Source organism: Myotis yumanensis, unplaced genomic scaffold (assembly GCF_028538775.1).
Source record: "Myotis yumanensis isolate MYYU_CA2020_CCGP unplaced genomic scaffold, mMyoYum1.0.hap1 SCAF_23, whole genome shotgun sequence".
In the NCBI taxonomy this organism is placed as follows: Eukaryota; Metazoa; Chordata; class Mammalia; order Chiroptera; family Vespertilionidae; genus Myotis; species Myotis yumanensis.
Window position 1 is genome coordinate 5,070,738 of NW_027223774.1, and position 23,535 is coordinate 5,094,272.

The window sequence follows — 23,535 nt, forward strand, 5'->3', positions numbered from 1 at the left end:
TCAGCCAGGTTGGTCAATAAGGATTGCTCAGAGGCCCCATCTGGATGGATGCCCTGACAGCTCAATACAAACCAGGAACAAAGAGACTACATATGAAGTGATGTATTAATGTGCACAAATCCCCAGGAATCTATGGGAAAAAACAACACTGATAGGAGAAACACTTTTGCCTGATTGTATGAATGCATCTGAGGTTACAGAATCAATGTAACCTCAGGGTGTTTCGGACTCAAAAGTATGAATAACTGGTAACAAAATGGAAAGTTCACATATAAAACTAAGGTTCAGCCCTGACCGGTTTGGCTCTGTGGATAGAGCGTCAGCCTGCCGACTGAAGGGTCCCAGGTTCGATTCCAGTCAAGGGCATGTACCTTGGTTGCAGGCATGTCCCCAGTTGGGGGTGTGCAAGAGGCAGCTGATCGATGTTTCTCTCTCATCGATGTTTCTAACTCTCTATCCCTCTCCCTTCCTCTCTGTAAAAAATCAATAAAACATATTTTTAAAAAATAAATAAATAAAAAATAAAACTAAGGTTCAAAATGGGCTTTTAAGTGACATAATTAGTGTTAAAATGTATCATGAATGTGATTTTTGAACGGTAACCATTTGTTATTCTCTGCATGTCCTTCCCACAAAAAACCTTGGTGTTCAGCTAGGGACTGTCATTGAGCAGGTGACTGCAGTAAAAATGGTTGATTTATCCAAGACAAAGAAGCCATACATGAGCTAAATGTAAGAACTCTGACATAAAAACATAGGGCTAATTCTTCATGATCTTGGATTTTACAATAGTTTGAACTATGACAGCAACACAAAAACAGAGAAAGGTTAAATACCTCATCATCAAAATGTATACTCTGGCCCTGACCGGTTTGGCTATATTTGGCTCAGCGGGTAGAGTGTCGGCCTGCGGACTGAAGGGTCACAGGTTCAATTCCAGTCAAGGGCATGTATCTTGGTAGCAGGCACATCCCCAGTAGGGGGTGTGCAGGAGGCGGCTGTTCAATGTTTCTAACTCTCTATCCCTTCCTCTCTGTAAAACAATCAAGAAAATATATATATTTAAAAAATGTATGTTCCGTGCAAAGACTCTAGCACCACGGGGAAAATACAGTCTATCAGATGAGAAAAAGTGATTTCAAGTCACAGGTCTTGAAGCATCTGTATCCCTATTTTCCCAAGTCAACAAACAAAATACAAAGATCCCAGAGGGGAAAGACCAACCTCTGCCTTCATGTGCACCAATATTTGCTTATATACTCAGGTCCTCCTACTTTGCATCCACAAATGTTTACAAGGGTTTTACCCTCTTGATGAGTTGATCCCTTTAGCATTAGGAATTATCCCTCCTTCATTATGGCCTCTCTTTCAAAGTATATGTTTTATCTGACATTAGGATTGCAACCACAGCATTTTCAAAATTTGATTTCCATGAAATCACTTGTTTTACCCTCCAAAGGCAGTTTTTTCCTGTATTGGACTTCCAAATTTTATAAAGAGACTGTAAAGCCATCAATTAAGTGGTTCCCATAAAAGAAAGGCATGTTTATCTGAGTTTCCCAGCAGGCCTGCTCTCACCTGCTCCAGCTCCTTCCACAACTTTCTGGGCATTGAAACACTGTTACGTGCTGACTTCACTAAAAGTCAGAGTTTCCACATGGGTCAGCTAACTCTCAGCACGATTATCCTCATACCTAGTAAATGTACACCGTCCAGGATTAGAGCTCTCACTAGAGCAACATTCTCTGCAGAGTAGTTTCTTTGGGGCCCAAAGGTAGAGATGAAATAACTTTTTTTCCATCCCTTTACTTTCATGCTGTGTTTTTCATCTGAAGTGGGTGCCATGTAGACAGCATATGAAAAGATCTTCTTTCCCTATCCATTCAGATACCCTGTGTCTTCTGATTGAAGCAGTGAAACCCTTTATATTGTGATTATTGACAGGTATATAGTTATTGGCAATTTCAAGTTCATTAATACAATCAAAGGAGGGGACTTTAACTTCCCTTTGACATCAATGAATGTATCTCCCAGAGAAATAAATCAATATTCCTCACTACAGTATCAGAATATGGAACTATTGTCCAGTTGGGATTCAATTCTACGAATGATCTGGACCCGATAGTATGTCCTATAACGGAACAAATTAATAAAGCCCCTGGTCCAAATGAGTCCCAATCACAAAATATCAACAGATACATATACATACAAACGCTCCATGGGTATGTCAGAAAGTAGAAGAATATTGAACATCTTGTCTCTGCAATGATTTTTGTCAGTCCTTTGGGTGGCACATGGATAGGAACTGATGTTTACCACCTTGTACACATTCAGCACTGGACACTACCGGAGAAGTAATAAATGTAGGACTTTCATTTCAATCTGTGCTATCCTGCTGTCCCTGAAACTTACAGTGATGGCTTGGAAAACACTCTAGGGACAGCTAATGCCAATGGACATACCTCTGGTCAGGCTGTGAATAAACAAAATAACTTTGCATCCGAAATAATAAGAGTTTTCAACTGCAAAGCTGCCATGATCTCTGGGGTTCCTCTAGAAAGAATGACCAACATTAGGCTACATTCAAGAAAGTGAGACTTGCCGAAACCGGTTTGGCTCAGTGGATAGAGCTTCGGCCTGCGGACTCAAGGGTCCCGGGTTCGATTCCGGTCAAGGGCATATACCTGGGTTGCGGGCATATCCCCAGTGGGAGATGTGCAGGAGGCAGCTGATCGATGTTTCTCTCTCATCGATGTTTCTAACTCTCTATCTGTCTCCCTTCCTCTCTGTAAAAAATCAATAAAATATATTTAAAAAAAAAAAAAGTGAGACTAAAACCTGTTTAACATGGGCTAATCCCACCCCAATAAAGAAGTTACTGATGTAACACTGAGAAATTGTTAAGGTTTCCAATGAGTATCAGGACAAGAAAAATCATTCCAATTAAAAGTATACAGATGCTAATTTGTGGTATTCCAAAAGTTCATATTCATATTCAAAACTATAGGTGTCAGCAGAACCCAAATGGTGAGCTTACTACTTCGTGAAAATAAAGCAAAACATTCACCAAATTCTACTGTTTCTCTCTCATCGATATTTCTAACTCTATATCCCTCTCCCTTCCTCTCTGTGAGAAAGCAATATAATAAAAAAAAAACACCTCAAGAATTATTTTAAGAGATTCTTTCAAAAGTATAATTCTCTAATAGAAAAAATGTGTGCCTTACAATATATCCAATATTCCATGGAAAAAAGTGCATAAGTAAAGTCCATATTATATACAACAGCTCACAGATCTTTAAGGCAGAAAGAATCAACCTCATGATTTCACACATACACCAGGAATAACACATAGCAGCATCAAGTGATATGGGAGTAGAATCACATGAATATTTCCTTCTCAAAATACTTCAAGTGATTTCAATATAAATGATATAATACTCTAAGAAATTGTACATATGGAAACATCAATTCTTTTGATATATTCAAGCATACAAAATATTACCTATCTACATTTAAAGTTTGGAGTACACTGTGTAAGAAACTTTCTGATTTAGAGCAATACCTGAAAGGTATTTTGGCTACCTATCTAGTGTGAATTCAGTAATATTTTAAAATTCATAATCAATTACATACTCGGATAAGTTTTTACAATTTATTATTATTTTTTAATATATTTTGGTTTTTTTACAGAAAGGAAGGGAGAGGGATAGAGAGTTAGAAACATCGATGAGAGAGAAACATTGATGAGCTGCCTCCTGCACACTCCCTACTGCGGATGTGCCCGAAACCAAGGTACATGCCCTTGACAGGAATCGATCCTGGGACCCTTGAGTCTGCAGGCTGATGCTCTATCCACTCAGCCAAGCCGGTTAGGGCAAGTTTTTACATTTTAAAGTCATCTAAAAGTATAAATTCCTTGGAGATTTGTAAACTGTATATTTTGAACAAAAGTCCTCCCTCCTATATCATAAATGTAGAATTTCTACCCAATTACAATCCCTAATATTGACTGAAACTGTAGGTCCAATTATATGATTTCCCATATTCTTCAGATTTAAGGTTTCCTTCTAGAATGAATTCAAATGTGAGGAATAAACTACGGATACTGATTAAACATTTAGGACACTGTTTACATCCGTATTGATTCTCTCTGGTGTGAATTGTGATGTTGGGTAAGGTTTGCCACATTCTTTGTAACTGTTGGGGCTTGTATCCAGTAATAATTATCAAACGTTGTATGACATATAAATGAAGATATACACTTTGACATATGGCTCATAATTTGTAAAACCTTATTTTATGATTCTCAATGATAAATCATGGCTGAATCTTTGGATGAAAACTTTATATTATTGCTCTTTCTCTTTAGAATGATTCCTAAAATGTTGAGTAGGGTAGACCTCAGATTAAAGGCTTTCTCACACTTTTTACAGTGTAAGGCTTTCCTTCAATACTGTTATTCAGTAAATTTTGAGCTGTGGGTACAGTCAATGCACATGCTCTACATTTGTAAGGACTCTCTTTTTTTAAAAAAAATATATTATTTTTATTTATTTTTTTTATAGAGAGGAAGGGAGAGGGATAGAGTTAGAAACATCGATGAGAGAGAAACACCGATCAGCTGCCTCCTGCACACCCCCTACTGGAGATGTGCCCGATGTGCCCGTAACCAAGGTGCCCTTGAACGGAATCGAACCTGAGACCTTTCAGTCCGCAGGCCGACGCTCTATCCACTGAGCCAAACTGGTCAGGGCTGTAAGGACCCTCTTTAGTATAAAGTCTCTCAGGTACAGTTAAAGGCTTTTCTACATTTTTCACATTAATAAGGCTTCTTGCCAGTATCAGTTCTGTGATATTCATTAAGTTCTCACAACTGGTAAAGGACTTATGACACTCTTCACATCTGTATGTCTTCTCTGAGGTATGAACTCCACTGTGCAGTAAGTCAGGAAAACTGACGAAAGGCTGTTATATTTTCTACATCTATAAGGCTTCTCTCCAGAATGAACTCTCTGATGCTTAGCAAGGCCTGAGGAGCTGCCAAAGGAGTTGCCACATTTTCCACATTTACCTGGTACAAGGTTTCTCTGCAGCGTGAACACTCTGATGCTTAATAAGGGATGAGGACTGGCTAAAGGCTTTGCCACATTCTCTACATTTATAAGGCTTCTCTCCAGTGTGAACTCTCTGATGATTAATAAGGGATGAGGACTGGCTAAAGGCTTTGCCACATTCTCTACATTTGTAAGGCTTCTCTCCACTGTGAACTCTCAGGTGCTTAGTGAGGTCTGAGAAGCCGGTAAAGGTTTTGCCACATTCTGTACATTCATAAGGCTTCTCTCCAGTGTGAACTCTCTGATGATAAGTAAGGGTTGAGGACTGGCTAAAGGCTTTGCCACATTCTCTACATTTATAAGGTTTCTCTCCAGTGTGAACTCTCTGATGATAAGTAAGTAATGCTATAACACGGAAGGCTTTGCCACATTCTCTACATTTATAAGGTTTCTCTCCAGTATGAACCCTCTGATGATAAATAAGGGATGAGGACTGGCTAAAGGCTATGCCACATTCTCTACATTTATAAGGCTTCTCTCCGGTATGAATTCTCTGATGATTGGTAAATGATGTGGACTGGGTGAAAGCTTTGCCACATTCTCCACATTTGTATGGCTTCTCTCCAGTATGAATACGGTTATGTACAGTAAGATATTTACGGCTGGTAAAGGCTTTTCCACATTCTCTACATTTATGAGGCTTCTCTCCAGTATGAATTCTCTGATGTGCAGTAAGGTTTGAGGATCTGCTGAAGGTTTTGTCACATTCGCTACATTTGAAAGGTTTCTCTCCAGTGTGAATTCCCTGATGAAGAAAAAGGGTTAAGCATTGGCTAAAGGCTTTATCACATTCTCTACATTTATACGGCTTCTCTCCAGTATAAACTCTCTGATTTTGATGAAGGGTTGCAGACCCCCTAAATGCTTTGTCACATTCGGTAAATTTATAAGGCTTCTCTCCAGTATGAAATTCCGTCAGTCTATTTAGATTGAGTACTTGACTGAAGATTCCACCACATGAATTACCTGTGTAAGCTTGCTCATCAGCATGAATATTCTCTTGTTCAGTGTTATTTAAAGATTCCTGAAAAGATTTGACAAGTCTACATCCCTTGTGTGTCTTCTCCACAATATGAAAAACCTGGCCTATAGTCTGATAGGACATTTGGTCAAAGACTTTTCCACTTTTATAATGGTCCTCTGAAAGCTCAATTCTCGGTTGATTATTAAGAGATGACTGTTGCTTAAAGTTTTTCCAATGTTCGTTCCATTGGTAACTTGTGTTTCCATTATATTTATTCTGCTGGTAATGGGAGATAGAAAGTCCTTTAGTGACAGCTATAAGAAACATGTACACTTGTATAAGAACCATTTTTGTGATACTCAATAAACCATGAAAGTTGTACAAAAAAGTGTTCCCAATGTATTGAAATTATAGACAAAACATAAAAATAAAATTGTTTGGAGACAAATAATGAATCCTTGTTTAAATGATTGCCAAATTGCCTACCTGGCGGGGCTCAGTGGTTGAGCATTGAGGTATGAAACAGGAGATCATGGTTCGTTTCCCCATTAGGGCACATGCCCAGGTTTCAGGCTAGGTCCCAATAGAGGCATGACGGAGGCAGCCAATCAATGATTGTCTCTCATTATTTTTTTTTAATTATATTTTTATTGATTTCAGAGAGGAATGGTGAGGGAGAAATAGAAACATCAGCGATGAGCGAGAATCATTGATCGGCTACCTTCTGCACATCCCCTATTGGGGATTGAGCCCACAACCCAGGCATATGCATGTGACTGGAATGAAACCTGAGACCCTCCAGTCCACAGGCCAACACTCTATCCACTGAGCCAAACCAGATAGGGCTGTATCTCATTATCATTACTTTTAAAAATATATTTCTTAACTGATTTCAGAGAAGAGGGGAGGAGAGATAGAAACATCAATGAGAGAGAATTATCGATCGGATGCCTCCTGCACGTCCCCTACTGGGGATCAAGCCCGCAACCCAGGTATGTGCCCTTGGCTGGAATCGAACCAGGGACCCCTCAGTCTGCAGGCCCACTGAGCCAAGCCAGCTAGGGCTGCATCTCTTTATTGATGTTTCTCTTTCACCCTCTCCCTTCCTCTCAGAAATCAATAAAAATATATATATTTAAAAGTATTGCCGAAACCGGTTTGGCTCAGTGGATAGAGCGTCGGCCTGCGGACTGAAAGGTCCCAGGTTCGATTCCGGTCAAGGGCATGTACCTGGGTTGCGGGCACATCCCCAGTAGGAGATGTGCAGGAGGCGGCTGATCGATGTTTCTCTCTCATCGATGTTTCTGACTATCTCTCTCCCTTCCTCTCTGTAAAAAATCAATTAAAAAAATATATATTTAAAAGTATTAAGATTAAAAAAAAAACAAAAAAAGTATTAAGATTGACAAATTGAGATTTTACTTTTATAGGAACATTATAAATATCTAAATTTTAGAAATGAATGACTGAAAGTTTCATCCCACCCTACATTTTAAGCAATTCTAATCATTACTCACAGCAAAGACTGTGTTAGCTCCTAGTTCTCCAGATTTCCTTTCTAAGGATACAGAACAGTAAAAACTTGTTTTCAACCATCAGGTGCAGAAACAAACTGATCTGCCAATGTAACTGAGTTTTAAGTGGGAGGTTTCTCAAATGCATAGTACATTTGACTTCTTTAGTTCACAAGAATTGTATTATGAATAATCGTGCCAGGTTAGTTTGGTTTATATTTACATCCCCTCTTTCACATCACATTCTTCCTCAAATTCCAAGGCTTTCATTAAGTGTACATTATCAAAAGCACACCTTTTATATCTTACCAGTATAATTTCAGAGGATAAATGTTGAAGTGTGGGCTTTAGCAAAAAGGCCTGGTTATCTTCAGATGCCACAGCTGGAAAAAAAACCAAATTCTTAATTTTGACAATCAGATGAGTGCACTTCAAAATTAACAGCAAGTATAAGACAAATGACATTTTGAGTACTCCAAATGCAAGTGAAGGATTCAAAGAAAGCTCAAGATAGATACAATGAGTAAATGTCCCATCAAAGAGGGACAAAGAGTTGCTTATATCTGCGAATGATACCTGCTCAAACCCACTGACACACAATGGCAATATTATCAAAACACCCCCACCTCCCAGTTTCTTCAGTAGAGAGAGAGAGAGAGATGAGGGAAATGAGTGTTCAATGATCTCTCTGTTATGAAGCATGTTGAAGAACAAATGTCTGTTGTGCATGACACAGAGTGGGAACAGAATGGCAGTACATGATGAGTGTCCTGTAGTAGCCTGTTCAAAAGACTACTTCTGAATCTCAACAAAAGATATCAAGTCATGCCCTGGCTACTTTGGCTCAGTGGAAAGAGCATCGGCCCGTGGACCGAAGGGTCCCGGGTTCGATTTCAGTCAAGGGCACATGCCCGGGTTGCGGGCTCAATCCCCAGGGGGGGGAGTGCAGGAGGCAGCCAATCAATGATTCTCTCTCATCATTGATGTTTCTATCTCTCTTTCCCTCTCCCTTCCTCTCTGAAATCAATAAAAATATATTTTAAATAAATAAATAATTTTTAAAAAGATATCAAGTCATGCAAAGAAACAGAAAGTATGCCATCAGAAACACAGAATAAATGTAATCAAATGGGCAATACATTAATGGAAATATATTAATTACCTGAAGAAAAATGAAAAAGAAGTATCTCAAAACCAAACAGTAGAAAAAAAAAAGACAACTATATAATATCACCAAAATATTATATACAATGAGAAAGAAAGTATTTTACAAACACCAGACAGAAATGGGAAATTGGAAAACATAATACCCAAATTAAATAGTACAGTAGGATCATCAACGAAATACATTATAAACTTGGCCTGGCAGCGGTGGCTCAGTGAATGAGCTTTGACCTATGAAACAAGAGGTCACGGCTTGGTTTTAGGTCAGGGCATAGGCCTAGTTGAAGGCTCAATCCCAATCGTGCAGGAAGCAGCCGATTGGGGATTCTCTCTCTTCATTGATGTTTCTATCTCTCCATGTACTTTCCTCTCTGAAATCAATACAGACTATTTAAAAAATAAAAAATCAAAGAATTTGTACATAATTCATTAAGAATTTTGATTCAGGGAAAGTAGCAAATATGTGAAAATATGAAAGGAACATAAGGGACTCCTAAGGTTCTAACCTAAGGAACCTAAGGGACTCCTAAGACACTAACAAATCAACCTACAAGGGGACTCCATAAAGAGAGAATAGTGAAAAGGATTATGTAGCTTATATAAAAAATTAGCAGTTGAAGGTCAGGACAATTAGAGAAAAAGACATTCAAATACAAGCAGCTCAGTGAATTATAAGTAGAATAGAATATAAACATGAGAACAGGTAAAAAAAAAACACCAAAAACCAAACATGAAAATATCATGAATCCCAGAATATACTCCTAAAAGCATATGAAAAAATAACTTCTCAAAAAATATATTTTTTAAACGAATAAATAAAAGGAATAAAATCTTAAATCTCTGCTAGAAGACACACCATGTAAAAGATAATGTGCTATCAGTAACTTCAGTGGGTACAGGGGTAGAGATGGCAAGGAGCACAGTTTTGTATGCAACTGACATACTGAGTTTAAAGTTTATTGTTATAGCCTTAAAATATTTTAAGTAACTCCCATGATCACAACAAAAATATAAAATAATAAAATGATCTCTGTTAATAGGTGACAGAATTGTGTGTTGTAAATCACAGACGACATATTTCTAAAAATATATATAAATCTAATGAATTTCTCAAAACATGGTATATAAAGCCAACCCACAGTTAGCTGTGTTCTGGTACCGTAACAAAAATTAGTACAAAATAATAAATTAAGTGTGCAATTACATGAATAATAGCATAAAGAGAAATGAAATAATAGTTTACTTTATGTAAAAGGTGCACGATTTGCCGAAACCGGTTTGGCTCAGTGGATAGAGCATCTGCCTGCAGACTGAAAGGTCCCAGGTTCGATTCCGGTCAAGGGCATGTACCTTGGTTGTGGGCACATCCCCGGTAGGAGATGTGCGGGAGGCAGCTGATCGATGTTTCTCTCTCATCGTTGTTTCTAACTCTTTATCTCTCTCCCTTCCTCTCTGTAAAAAAATCAATAAAATATATTTTTTTTAAAAAAGGTGCATGATTTTTATGCTGTAAAGTATAAAATACTGCTGGCTGCCATCTTACTTCTAGGTACATATCGAAAAATATTCACAGAGGATCTGCAAGAGACATTTACACATTGTCCATTACAATGCTATTCAGAAAAGCACGCATTAGATGGCAGTAACTCAAATGTCCATGGATAGTTGAATGAATGAGTAAAATTTACCCTATATATATAATGCAATACTATCCTGTCAAAAAATAAAAAGTTATTATCACCTGATACCACAAAGAGAAACATGGATGACACTTTTTCACTAAAGCACACAAGTCACAGAGAGACAGATAGTACATGATTTCCCTCAGGTGAGTAATCTAATGTAATCTATGTTAAAAAAAAAAAAAAAAGTAGTTACAAGCAAGCCTTCCTTGTAAAGCAAATGAGGAAGTAGTGGTTTAATACATGAGAGATTCTGCCAGATGGAAGTTTTGAGAGATTAGGTACACAACACAGAGAGTAAGAATCTACCCTAGAAAGCAGAAGCCCCCTAAAGATATCCTACATAATAAAAGCCTAATATGCTAATGATATGCTAAGGCAGCTCAACTGCTCACTATGACAAGCACTGACCACCAGGGGCAGAAAGTCAACCAGTCGCTATGATGTGCACTGACCACCAGGGGGCAGATGCTCCAACTGGTAGGCTACCTTGCTGTTGGGGTTCCACTGATTAGAACTGAGCGAGACAGGCAGACACACCCTGAAGCACTCCCGTGGTCCCTCCCCAGTTGGCCAACGTTTCATGTCTTTCCTCAGCCCAGATCGTGCACTGGTGGGGTCCCTCAGCAGGCCTGTGCCTTCTTGCAATCCAGGACCCCTTGGGGGATGTCGGTGAGCCGGTTTTGGCCAGATCATGCCAGGCCGAGGGACCCCACTGGTGCATGAATTTGTGCACCGGGCCTCCAGTTAAAATAATAAAAGGAACAAAACCCCTGCATAGGAAATCAGGAAAGAAGTCATCCTCACCCAGGGAGGCCAGGTTGCTGCAATTCTCCACCATCACATCCAGGTACAATTTCCGCTGAGCTGGGTCCAGGCATTCCCACTCCTCCTGAGAGAAATCTATGGCCACATCCTTGAAGGTCAGCGGTCCCTGAAAGAAAAGACACATTTATATAGAGGTCACCAGAAGAGTTCATAATGTCACCCAACATGAAAACAGTGTTAGGAGAAGAGGTTTGGACCTGGGGGTGTATCTTGACTCATCCAATAAAATTCTCTGATGTGTTTTCGAACACTGACAAATGAGGATGACACATGTCAACAATCCATGGTATATATGATTTCACTTTTCAGGAAGATAAACTTTAAAATGAGGGTGTGGACACAGGAATATGGATTTCTGAGTGCTGTGTTTGGGTCATTAAGGGTCAGTGGTGTATATTTCTCAGCGGAAAATGTCAAGATGAGTCTAAATTTAAGCACTTCTTCAAGTGTAACAAAGAAAAAGACTGCACTTTTCGGAAAATACAAATGCTGATTCATGTTCTGAGATGAGGTCTCTGTTTCCACTTCAGATCACGTACCGTATGTCTGAATACACAGAAAATGAAAACACAGGAAAAATTCATATATAACTTTGATCTCAAGGGATTTGTTAAAGGAATTTACAGTTCTCATGGAATAGAACATATAGAAGCCACAATCCTATTTGAAAATTTACTACGGGTATTCTTAGAACAATATCATCTGCCTGGTCCAGTGGGTGTGCCTCAGTGGTTGAGCATTGACCCATTAACCAAGAGGTCACTGATCAGGACACATGCCCAGGTTGCCAGACTGATTCCAATGTGGGGCGTGCAGAAAGCAGCCAGTCAATGATTCTCTCATCATTCATGTTACTATGTCTCTCTCTCTCTCTCTCTCTTCCTTTTTGCAATCAATAAAAATAAACTTCAAGAATGAGAGAGGGAAATATAGCAACTGCTGACATTGACTATCAAAAGAAAATAGAAAAGAAATAAGGAAAGGGAAACAACCTAGCAAAGCAAAACATCAACAGTAGAGAAATAAATCCAAAGATATCAGTGGAAAAGCAAATATAGCCTCTGACCCAAGACACATCTTTTACCTGAGAAGCAGCCATCTGGTCCCGGCTACTGATCCTGGTCCTCAGATGTTTTCTCCGGTGACAATATGTTGAGGAGTCACAGAATGTGCTTTCAAAGGCATCTGCACAGCCTGTTAATCAGCTCACCTCACACCCACAGTGAGAAGAACCTGCAAATGAAGGAAAGGCCACCTCATCCTGCATTTTTCACAGGAGACTCAGGAACAATGAGCTCCTATATGTGAAATGTTTTAATCTGTCTTCATGTGTCCGTCCTTTCAAAGACTTTCACAAATTCCTACAGCAATGACAGCATGTGCTGATTTTCTGAAACACCAAACGCAACATAGCACCCCCTTGTTCCCCCGAAAAGAGCCTGCACTGAGGCCCATGCTATGCCATCTTTAACCAATTCACACCTGAGGCCTCTGAAGCTCCCCCAGAGCTGATTTCAGTAGTGCTGGGTAACACATCAGTCCCAGCACACCTGAGACCTGTGGGTAGTATAATGGTGTCACAGCACAGCTGCTCTGAGTCCATATATTCTTCTGAATTCTACTTGACTATGCCATGTATCAGAGTAGGACACATGCGCAGGAGTGCTTAGTCCTAAATCTTGCCCATAGTGCTAATTGTGAGAGCAAGTTCCACCTTGAACCCTGCTCACTGCACCAACTGTTGCAAATTTAGTCTAAGTTCCTTCTTTACTTTCAGCCCAACTACCCCAACTGTGGGGTCCTTGTTTCTCTGCCAGGGACTGGACCTTCTTGAACGTGAAATAGTAGAAGGAGAAGCCATGAGAAGATGTGGGTATATAAGAGAGTCTTTACTGTAGAAGCTAGTGGCCCTAAAGTACTGCTAACAATGAGCCATCAGACAAAACAGCTCTTCACAACAGTCCTATACAGGCAGCCGCACACCTGCTGCCAAACAAATACATCTTTCCCACAAAGTAGCAGAAGCCTCTGTACCCACAGCCTGAAGCAGCGGCAGTATCCTCTGTACCTACAGCTATCATCTGAGCAGCTGCACGCTGCCTGTGTACTCACAGTCTCACATAGTAGCGGCACCTGAGCTTCCTGCATCTACCCAGGCTCTTTAGCACGCAGGTTTCACAAGGTAGCTATATCTGAGCTCTCCACAAGCTCATAGCCTCACATCATAGAAGTACCAGCTCTCAGCTTCATCTGAGGTCTCTAGCCTCACTAATATACTTTAATAATTAGACATAAGAGGCTTCCTGCCAACAGTGACATCAATCCTTTGGGTTATAGAAGGGCACAGTGTAGATTGCAGTGGCCTTTTATCTGTGTACAGTCCCTGCTCACCCTGATTAAGATTCCCATGCTCAGAGTGTCCTTAGCTATCTGACATATTACAGATGAGTCCACCACTCTAATTGCCCTTGACTATATGGTATCACTGGCATGGTTCCCACAGATGATTTGAAGCAAGAAGTTTTACCAGTGCAGGTTGCCCAGGTAGATTTCCTTCATCTTTTCCCAGGAAATTACAGAGAATGTAGATCTTAACACTAAAGTCTTTGGGAAAGGTTAGATATTCAAACATGCTGATCAAGTGAATTCACCATGAACGGATGGTCTCTGTGGGAATTAAATTTCAGGTCAGCCCTAACTGATTTGGCTCAGTGGATAGAGCATCAGCCTGCAGACTGAAGGGTCCCAGGATTGATTCTGGTCAAGGGCATGTACCTTGGTTGCAGGCACATCCCCAGTAAGGGGTGTGCAGGAGGCAGCTGATCGATGTTTCTCTCACATTGATGTTTCTAACTCTCTATCCCTCTCCCTTCCTCTCTGTAAAAAAATCAATTAAATATATTAAAAAAATTTTTTCAGCCCTGAGCGGTTTGGCTCAGTGGATCGAGCGTCGGCCTGCAGACTCAAGGGTCCCAGGTTCTATTCCAGTCAAGGGCATGTACTTTGGTTGCGGGCACATCCCCAGCAGGGGGTGTGCAGGAGGCAGCTGATCGATGTTTCTAATTCTCTATCCCTCTCCCTTCCTCTCTGTAAAAAAATCAATCAAATATATTTAAAAAAAATTTTTTTCAGGTCAATCCAGTCCACCCTTCAACATTTTCTGAGAATGGAAGAGAGACTTGAGGGGAGCAGCTCCTTTGTGGCTCAGTCACTAAAACAACAAATCACATAAAGGGAAGGAAGCAGCTGCTCACAGAACTAGGCTCTGACTGGTAAGATCATGGACATCCTTACCAGTGCCCGCTGAGATAGCCTCATATTACCACGTGCCAATGACTGTTTGAGACATGATAAATAGTAGAAACGATACAGGGGTTAGAATGTGAACGACCAACAACATATTTAAAACTAAAAACATCACACGTGTAATATCTGTACTTATCAATTTAATATGTGATACGTCCTCTATCCAAGGACATTATATTAAATGTATTTTTGGAGCAGGGATATGGAACAGGAGCTTGCTCTGTCCACTCCACGCATCAAGGTGGTGTTGCAGTACCTTTGGAACGGTGCAAGAAGAAAAACAAACAAACAAAACCCACAAAAACAATTAGGGTGGTTATTTGTTAATGTAATGATATCTAGGTTTAAAGATGTAAAAAGGTGGAAATTACCTTATATTAAGAAAAGAGTAAGAGATGCTTCTGAGTCCTGGCTGGTTTGGCTCATTGAAGAGAGCGTCAGCATGTGGACTGAAGGGTCCCGGATTCGGTTCAGCTCAAGGACACATGCACAGGTTTCCGGCTGGATCCCCAGTGGGGGGGCGTGCAGCAGGCAGCTGATTAGTGGTTCTCTTTTATCATAATGTTTCTCTCTCTCTCTCCCCCTCCACCTCCCTCTTTGAAAAAAAATATATACAAAAACATATAAGAAGAGCTGCTTCTGAGATGTCACCAATGCTTATTTCAGCAGTTAACGACTATTTACATGAATGAAATGTCAGAGATATGAAATGCAAATCCACTGCAGAGAAAAAAATATTGATGCTTCTAATACTCCTTGATAAACCATCCTGTGGGGACAGGCTCAATCATTCCTTGTCCCAGGTCACCTCCTTCTTGCCATCCCAGCAAATGACAAGGGGCCCATCAGGAACATACCAGTTTCTACCTCCGTGTGAATAAGGTTTGCAAATGGAAGCAAATAAGTATACATTTGGCAAACCTTGTAAACTGGAGATTTATAATGTTCAGTCAAATCTGTTTAAATAATTCAGTTGTTAAATTAATCATATCAACACACAAGCCAATATATCATAACTTAGTCATCCACACCCCATCAGCTCATCTCTCATTCAAATTAGGGTTCCCCTCCTCCCACTAGAATGTATATTTATGTCTATAATTCTGTTTCTGTCTCCCTGTTCCCTTTCTCTCCACTGTGGTCCTTTCCTGTGTCCCCCTCTCTCCTGCTCTCTCTCCCCTTTTCTCTCTGTCTGTCCTACACCTGGACCATGAAACTCCTGAAACCTCCTTCCCTTCAGGGGCTCTTTCTCCTGGTCTCTGAGGCTCCATCTCCACACACGTCTGCGTCTTCCCCTCCCCACGCCCGCGGCCCCTCTGCTGCCTGTTCCCGTCTGTCCCGCTCCCACAGCTGCTGACTCAGGGCTGCTCCCTCGGCTCCCTCATCCCTGAGCCCCCCTCTCTTGGACCCCTCGCTGCCCTGTCTCCCGCCCACGTGTCTGTCTCTCACTCCCTCTCCTGACCCCCCAGCCTGGGCCGCGCCCCCCGCAGTCACCGCGCCCACAAAGCCCCTCCCTGCGGGCAGGTCGCCTCTTCAGGGGACACCGCGTCCTCCCCCTGAGCCCCCCCATGGACACTGTGCTCCCCGGGCAGGCACACCCCTTATTAAACGGGGGTGGGCCTAGGAGGGGGTGCAGACCCCCAGGCCGGGAGCCATCCGGGCTCTTCGGGCGGAAAGCGCCGGGCGGGGGGAGGGGCGCAAAGGGCGGGAACCCCCTGACCCAGACTCTCAGTCCCGCGGGGAGGACCGGCGGCCCCGGGAACGGTTTTCAGCGGGAAAACCGCGCGGCAGGCGGTGGCCACGGCCACAGGCGGAGAGACCCCGGGCCGGGGCCGCCGTTTCCTCCCAAAGGCACGTGGCGCCCGCACCGCGCAGCCTCCCGGGACGCGGACTCACCGCTGAGAGAGGCTCCGGGGCGGGGACCCCAACAAAGACTTCAGCGCCGGCAGCGCCCTCAGCCTTCCCTGCGGGGAGGGGGACGGGGAGCGTCAGCTTTAAAGACAAACACCCGCCTCAGGGGGAACCGCCTCCGTCCCCTCCACGGCCGCTTCCGCGTCTGCAAGGAACTGCGCATGCGCCTCCCTGCGGGGTGGGCGGGGCCAGAGCCTGAGCTGAGCGACTCCGCGATGGGGGCGGGGCCGAGCCCGGCGGCCAGGCCTGTGCAGGGACAGAGGGAGGGAGGGCGGGGCAGGAGCGAGGGGGTAGCCTAGGCTTCCTTTGTTTGCACAGCTCGTGAACAGCTGGGGGCTGAGGGCTGACGTCCCCAGAGGCAACATAAGAGCTGCCCTCCCCCTTACTGGCAATGATTCTCAACCTGTGGGTCGCGACCCCATTGGCGGTCGAACAACCCTTTCAAAGGGTCCCCTAAGACTATCCTGCATATCAGATATTTATATTATGATTCATTACTGTAGCAACATTGCAGTTATGAAGTAGCAAGGAAAATAGTGTTATGGTTGGGTCACAACATGAGGAAATGTGTTTAAAGGGCCAGAAGGTTGAGAACCACTAACCCACTTGTTGAAATCTCCTCCCTGGGCTCCCTTGACCAAATCCTGCCTTCCCTCCTCTTCGCCAACAAATGCACCCACATCCTGACCCTATAGTGCATATTTCTACCCTAAAAAAATCCTAGTCACCCCCTCAGGGCTGACACCAACACACTGGCCAGAGGTGAGACAATGCAATGCGATTTCCTAAAGTCTCACCATGGCTCTGGGCCTGGCTCCTGTAGGTGACACCAAACAGGAGGGAATCAGGGGAATTCACACAGAAGTTTACCAGCTCCCAGAGGCTGTGCTTAGAGCTATGGCTGGTCTGCCCTTCAGCTGCAGGTGTCCCAGGGAGGTGTCTTTCCCAGGATCTTCACAAGCCAATAACATTCTTACAGTGAAGAAACAGAGAATTCAAAAGTGGGCCAATTGGGTTTGAAACCAGAAACTTTCTGCCACCGATTTCCCTGGAGTCATTAAAACATCAGTGAGGAGGGGGGAGGGGGAAGGGCAGCCTGCTCTCCCAGCCCCCCTGTCTCTCGCCATTGAAGAAGAGGCAGCTGGAATTAAGGAAGTCAGCCATCTCTGTAGGTAATTATCAGGTGCTTTTCACAGCGAATGTAAGGTTACAGCAAAGAAAAAGGAAGTCCTTCTGTTTTCCTCCTGACAATCATCACTCCTGTCATTTGTAACATTGCTTTCCAAAATCAAATTATAGGGACCCTTCAAGGATGCAATTTTGGATAAGATCTTTCTCACACACATTATACCTTGAAGATTTCTCTTAGATGTATATTGACTGATGTTTAGTGATGTTTAACTCTCAGTTAAATACACTGCCCAGTTCCTTATATCTTAACATCTTTTTGTCAACATAAGAACAATTAAAAACTATAATGAATGTTTGGGAGTTAATTTGAGCCAAACTGTATACAAGTGCCAGGAAGCAAAATTTCAACACATTGAGATAATGTTCCAGAGAGCAGAAGTTGTGCATTTTATTTTACACATTACTAGAGGCCTAGTGCATGAAATTTGTGCACTTGGGGGTGGGGGTCCCTCAGCTTGGCCTGTGGTCTATCACATTCCGGGAGGCCCGCAAGCCATCCTGCAAATAAGTAGGCTCTGCTCACCCAGAGAGACTCTGTGATGGATTGTTGTCCTCCCCAGCTTCAGTGGCCTGGGCTTCCCTCTTTGGGGTGATCCTGGAGCTCCCTGATTGATTGATCTCCTCGCCAGCTGGTGGCCTGGGCCTCCTTCCACAGGGCAATCATGGAGCCATAGCCAGGCCCCCGATGAATCTCATCTCATCTTCTTGGATGCCCAGGCACCAGTTGGTGACATAGCATGGTCATCCAGAAGGATGTCCAGGCAGTCATTCTGCTGTTTGGTACATCAGTTTACTTGCATATTATGCTTTCATTATTATAGACGAGAGGCCCAGTGCGCAAAATTCGTGCACTCCAGGTGAGGGGTGTTCCCCTCAGCCCAACCTGCGCCCTCTTGCAGTCCAGGAACCCTCGGAGGATGTCTGACTGATGGCTTAGGCCCGCTCACCCCAGGGAACAGGCCTAAGCCAGCAGTCAGACACCCTTAGTGCTGTCGTGGAGGCGGGAGAGGCTCCCACCACCACCACTGCGCTCACCAGCCGTGAGCCCACCTTCTGGCTGAGCGGTGCTCTCCCTGTGGGAGTACACTGACCATCAGGAGGCAGTTCCTGCATTGAGTGTCTGCCCCTGGTGGTCAGTGCATGTCATAGCAACTGATCATTCTGCAGTTCAGTCAATTTGCATGTTAACCTTTTATTATATAGGATAATTAAAAGAGAAGATGCAAGTGGATTCTATGAAATTTATTGGTGATACTTGTCTTTCATATAAGTGTACAAACCTTAACAGTGAACAATTAACATAATAACAATGAGAGGGTTTACAGTTCCCCCCTGGTGCACTGGTTGTGTCCTGAGAGCTCTGGAAAAGGGGGAGTTACCCTGATATTCCAAAGGAATGTTATCCTGGTGGCAAAAGACAAGAGACAGGCTTAGGTAAGGATTCCCTCTTGTTAGGAAAGATTCTTGTCTAGGACCCGACTACCTGCTATAAACTGCTTTTAGTTAAAAAGATTTTCAGTGCTCGCTTCGGCAGCACATATACTAAAATTGGAACGATACAGAGATTAGCATGGCCCCTGCGCAAGGATGACACGCAAATTCGTGAAGCTAGCATGTATCCCCTTTTCATGTATATATACTGATTGGGACATAAATCAATCCAAAGGAAGTATTAAGGAACCAACTTTTTGTAGGATATTGAGGTGCTCTGGTACTGGGAAGGCTACGTTCTAGGAAGGCTCAGTCTTAGTGTTTTTCTTCATAAATAATGGACCATTGGGGTTGGAGAAAAACTGTAACTAACCTTGGACGGCAATCAAGGCCAGTTTTTTTTCTAAAGTGAAAATAATGTAAAGTGCAGTCAAGTCTTTTGGGCCTTTATTAAGTAAAACAAGCAATTTTTTTAAATAATAGATTTTTATTCATCTTAGAGAGGAAAGGAGAGGGAGAGAGACCAACATGAATGATGACCAAGAATCCTGGGTCAGCTGTCTCCTGCATGTCCCTCCCTGGGGATGGAGCCCACAAGCCTGGCATGTGCACCAACATGGAATGGAACCCTGACCTCCCAGTTCCTAGGTCTATGCTCAATAACTGAGCCACACTGGCCTGGCACAATAAACTTCTTATTATGATTCAGGTTTTGTTTTACTTCTTATATATTGTTTAGTATTATATTTTGTAACAGTATAAGGATATATAATACACAGTCAGTAATATTAATAGCTGTGATACATATATGCAGGGTTGACAGAAGCCTATTATTATTAATTACTACTAATATTAGGAATAACATTCATTTGACAGGCCGCACCAATGTATTCGGATGGCTGTCTATTTATGATGTTTGGATTGTTCATTTTTGAAAAGTCTGTTTTCTATTGTAGATGAAAGAAGTGTCAGAGATGGACACAGATGTCCATTCACGGGTAGGCACCTGATAACATAAGGTACCTTCCAACACTGTGGGAGAGAAATTTTAATGTATTTTTCAACAGAATATATTGATAGTAAGTTGTGATCTTTGAAGTCTTTGTGTTCGGAGAGAATATTGCCAAATGAAAGTTGTTTAGTAGTCTCTACAATGTCATTAATGGGCCATTGATAATAATGAAGAATGTCTCCTTTTTACTTTTCCTTCCAAAACAAATTTCTATGGAATAAAAAACTCTTTACCTGCTGACTTCACCAAAAGGCGACACTTCCACGTGGGTCAGCTAACCCTGAGCACAGTTATCTTCATGCCTATTATAAGTACACTGTCCAGGATTAGAGCTCTCACTAGAGCAAATTACTCTGCAGAGTAGTTTCTTTGGGGCCCAAAGGTAGAGATGAAATAACTTTTTTCCCAACCCTTTACTTTCATCTGAAATGGCTGTTAATAATTCGGATTTTTGAAATAGATGGAGTTACACATATGGTGATATACACTGAGTGGCCAGATTATGACCGGCCAGGTTATTATGACCACCCCATCAGTACTTCATTGACACTTCCAAAAATACTGAATATTAAAAACTTCCTAAGCAATACTGTCAAGGTTTTATTATAACTATTTGCATTACTAATTCCCTTCATTGTACTGATGGGGTGGTCATAATAATCTGGCCACTCAGTGTATGTGCGATTTGATATGCATGCTATTTTGTTGTATTGACAGCAATGTTCAAAACTTTGTCACATTTTCTGAAGTGTTACTATCATAGATATTTTTAAGCTGAAAAACGTCAAATTTCGTGCCAAAAAAAGAGCATTTGTGGGTAGTTTGAATTCATTACTTTATTTTGAAGAAAAGTGCTGCTGAACGTTACGTTATACTATGGGAAGCTTATGGTGAACATGCTCCATCTCAAGATACGTGTGAATGCTGGTTTAATCGCTTTAAAAGTGATGATTTCAATGTGAAAGAAAAAGAATGTTCAGGTCAATTTGAACCACGCTTTGATCATAAAATGACCAGAATGAGCCAGAAGACACGGCAAAGTAATTTTGCTTCCTGATGATGCACCATCACACACTTCAAAACCAGTTAAAGACACTTTAAAAGATATTGCCTGGGAAGTATTAAATCACCCGCCATATTCACCAGACCTTGATCCTTCAGATTACCACTTGTTCTGATCGATGGAACACATACTTTCTGAGAGGTACTTAAAAACGTACAAAAAAGTGGAAAATTGGGTATCTGAATGGTTTGTCTCAAAACCAGAAAAAATCTATTTGGACAGTATCCACAAATTCACTGAAAGATGGAGGAAATGTGTAGCTAGCAATGGAAATTACCTTGAATAAAGCACTTTTGATGTTTCTCTTGAAATTATCCTGTTTTCTTTGGTTACAAAATCTGATTAACCAGTACAGTTAGTATTTCCTGAAACAGAACAAATTCATACAGCCCCTGGCCCAGATGAGTTCCAATCACAAAATATCAGCAGATATATATACATACGAATGCTCCATGGGTATGTCAAAAAGAATAATAATATTTAACATCTTGTTTCTGCAATGACTTTGTCAGTCCTTTGGGTGAGCATATGCATAGGAACTGATATTTACCACCTTGTACACATTCAGCACTGAGCACTGCAGAAGTAATAACTGTGCGGTTTTAATTTTAATTTCTGCTTACCTGCTATCCCTGTAACTTACAGTGATGGGTTGGAAAATACTCCAGGGACAGCTAATGCCAATGGACATACCTCTGGTCAGGCTGTGAGTATACAAAATAACTTTGCATCCAAAATAATAAAAGGTTTCAACTGCAATGCAGCCATGTTCTCTGGGGTTCCTCTAGAAAGAATGACCAACATTAGGCTACATTCAAGAGAATAGATTCTCTCATCGTTGATGTTTCTATGTCTCTCCCTCTCCCTTCTTCCCTAAAATCAGTATCAATAAAAATGTACATTTTAAAAAGTGACAGTAAAACTGGTATAACATAGGTTAATTCCATCCCAATAAAGAAGTTAATAGGATAACAATGAGAAACTATTGTTTCCAATGAAAATAAGGACAAGAAAAATCATTCTAAGTACAAAGATGCCAATTTGTAGTATTCCAAAACTTAGTATTAAAAACTATAGGTGTCGCCCTAACCGGTTTGGCTCAGTGGATAGAGTGTTGGCCTGCAGACTGAACGGTCCCAGGTTCGATTCCGGTCAAGGGCATGTACCTTGGTTGTGGCCACATCCCCAGTAGGGGGCGTGCAGGTGGCAGCTAATGGATGTTTCTCTCTCATCGATGTTTCTAAGTCTTGGTCCCTCTCCCTCGATGTTTGTAACTCTCTATCCCTGTCCCCTCCTCTTTGTAAAAAATCAATAAAATATATTTTAAAAAACCCAAAATTATAGGTGTCAACATGAGAACCCAAATCATGGGCTACCTACTTCATGAATATAAAGCAAAACATTTGCCAAATTCTAATGTCAGTTATTGCATTATAAATTCCAAACTACTGAGTGGAAATTACAGGGGATTGAAAGGCTGATGTGAGAGAGGAAGAGCTTTACATGCTGTGGTCATAGCACTACAAAATGACTGGCAGCCTTGAAGACAAAGTGAAAAACCAAAGAGGAACGGGAAACGGTACATGCAAGAAACAGAATTAATTTTTCTGAGTTCAGCTAGCAGTGAAGCTGCGGAAAGGTGTCCTCTCTCCATATGCAGAGTTCATGCCAATTCTGTATCCTGGGTATCACAATGTCACGGGTATTGCAATATTCCTCTTAATTGTGGAAAATCTATTACACAGTCAGCACTGTCCTGAAAGTAGCTCTGATCACCTAAATGTCACAACCACAAATTGACATGTGACCCTCAAAACGTTTTCAGCTGAACACATTGGCAAAGAAAAGGAAGTAAATCTGGTGACATCATTTACAAAGCGCAAGAAATATTTTAAAAGATTTATTCAGTAGGATTATTCTTTAACAGAAAAAAATAGTGTGCCTTACAAAGTACCCAATATTCCATGGGAAAGTGTACACAAGTAAGGTCCATATAATATACAACAGCTCATGGATCTTTAAGACAGAAACAATCAACCCCATGATATCACACATACACCAGGAATAACACATAGCAGCATCAAGTGATATGGAAATAGAATTACATTTTATTCTTTTCAAAAGACTTCAAATGATTTCAATATAAATGAAATAACACTCGAAGTTAATTGTACATTTGAAAACATCAATTCTTTTGATATATTCAAGTATACAAATATTACCTAACTACATTTAAAGTTTGGAGTACACTGAGTGTACTGATTTACAGCAATACCTGAAAGGCATTTTGGCTACCAATCTAGTGTGAATTCAGTGATACTTTAAAATTCATAATCAATTAAAAACTTGGAT

At 41.5% G+C, this 23,535-nt stretch overlaps 1 protein-coding gene and 2 non-coding genes across 3 annotated transcripts; 2 read left to right on the forward strand and 1 right to left on the reverse strand.

Annotated features, from left to right (window-relative positions):
* Positions 1–4,996: 4,996 nt before the first annotated feature.
* LOC138999876 (zinc finger protein 708-like) lies at positions 4,997–6,306 on the reverse strand. Its single transcript, XM_070402088.1, has one exon. It carries the CDS (start codon positions 6,220–6,222, stop codon positions 5,071–5,073), a length of 1,152 nt encoding a protein of 383 aa, XP_070258189.1. The 5' UTR covers positions 6,223–6,306; the 3' UTR covers positions 4,997–5,070.
* Positions 6,307–14,667: 8,361 nt separating this feature from the next.
* Positions 14,668–14,852, forward strand: LOC139000400 (U2 spliceosomal RNA). The gene has a single exon (XR_011469578.1). It is a non-coding gene; the product is annotated as a U2 spliceosomal RNA (small nuclear RNA).
* Positions 14,853–19,195: 4,343 nt separating this feature from the next.
* LOC139000412 (U6 spliceosomal RNA) lies at positions 19,196–19,305 on the forward strand. Its single transcript, XR_011469589.1, has one exon. It is a non-coding gene; the product is annotated as a U6 spliceosomal RNA (small nuclear RNA).
* The last annotated feature ends 4,230 nt before the right edge of the window (positions 19,306–23,535 follow it).

What these genes read in the sequence shown, in the direction of transcription:
- LOC138999876 (XM_070402088.1), bottom strand. Translation starts at nt 6,222, where the DNA reads ATGTCCTATCAGACTATAGGCCAGGTTTTTCATATTGTGGAGAAGACA.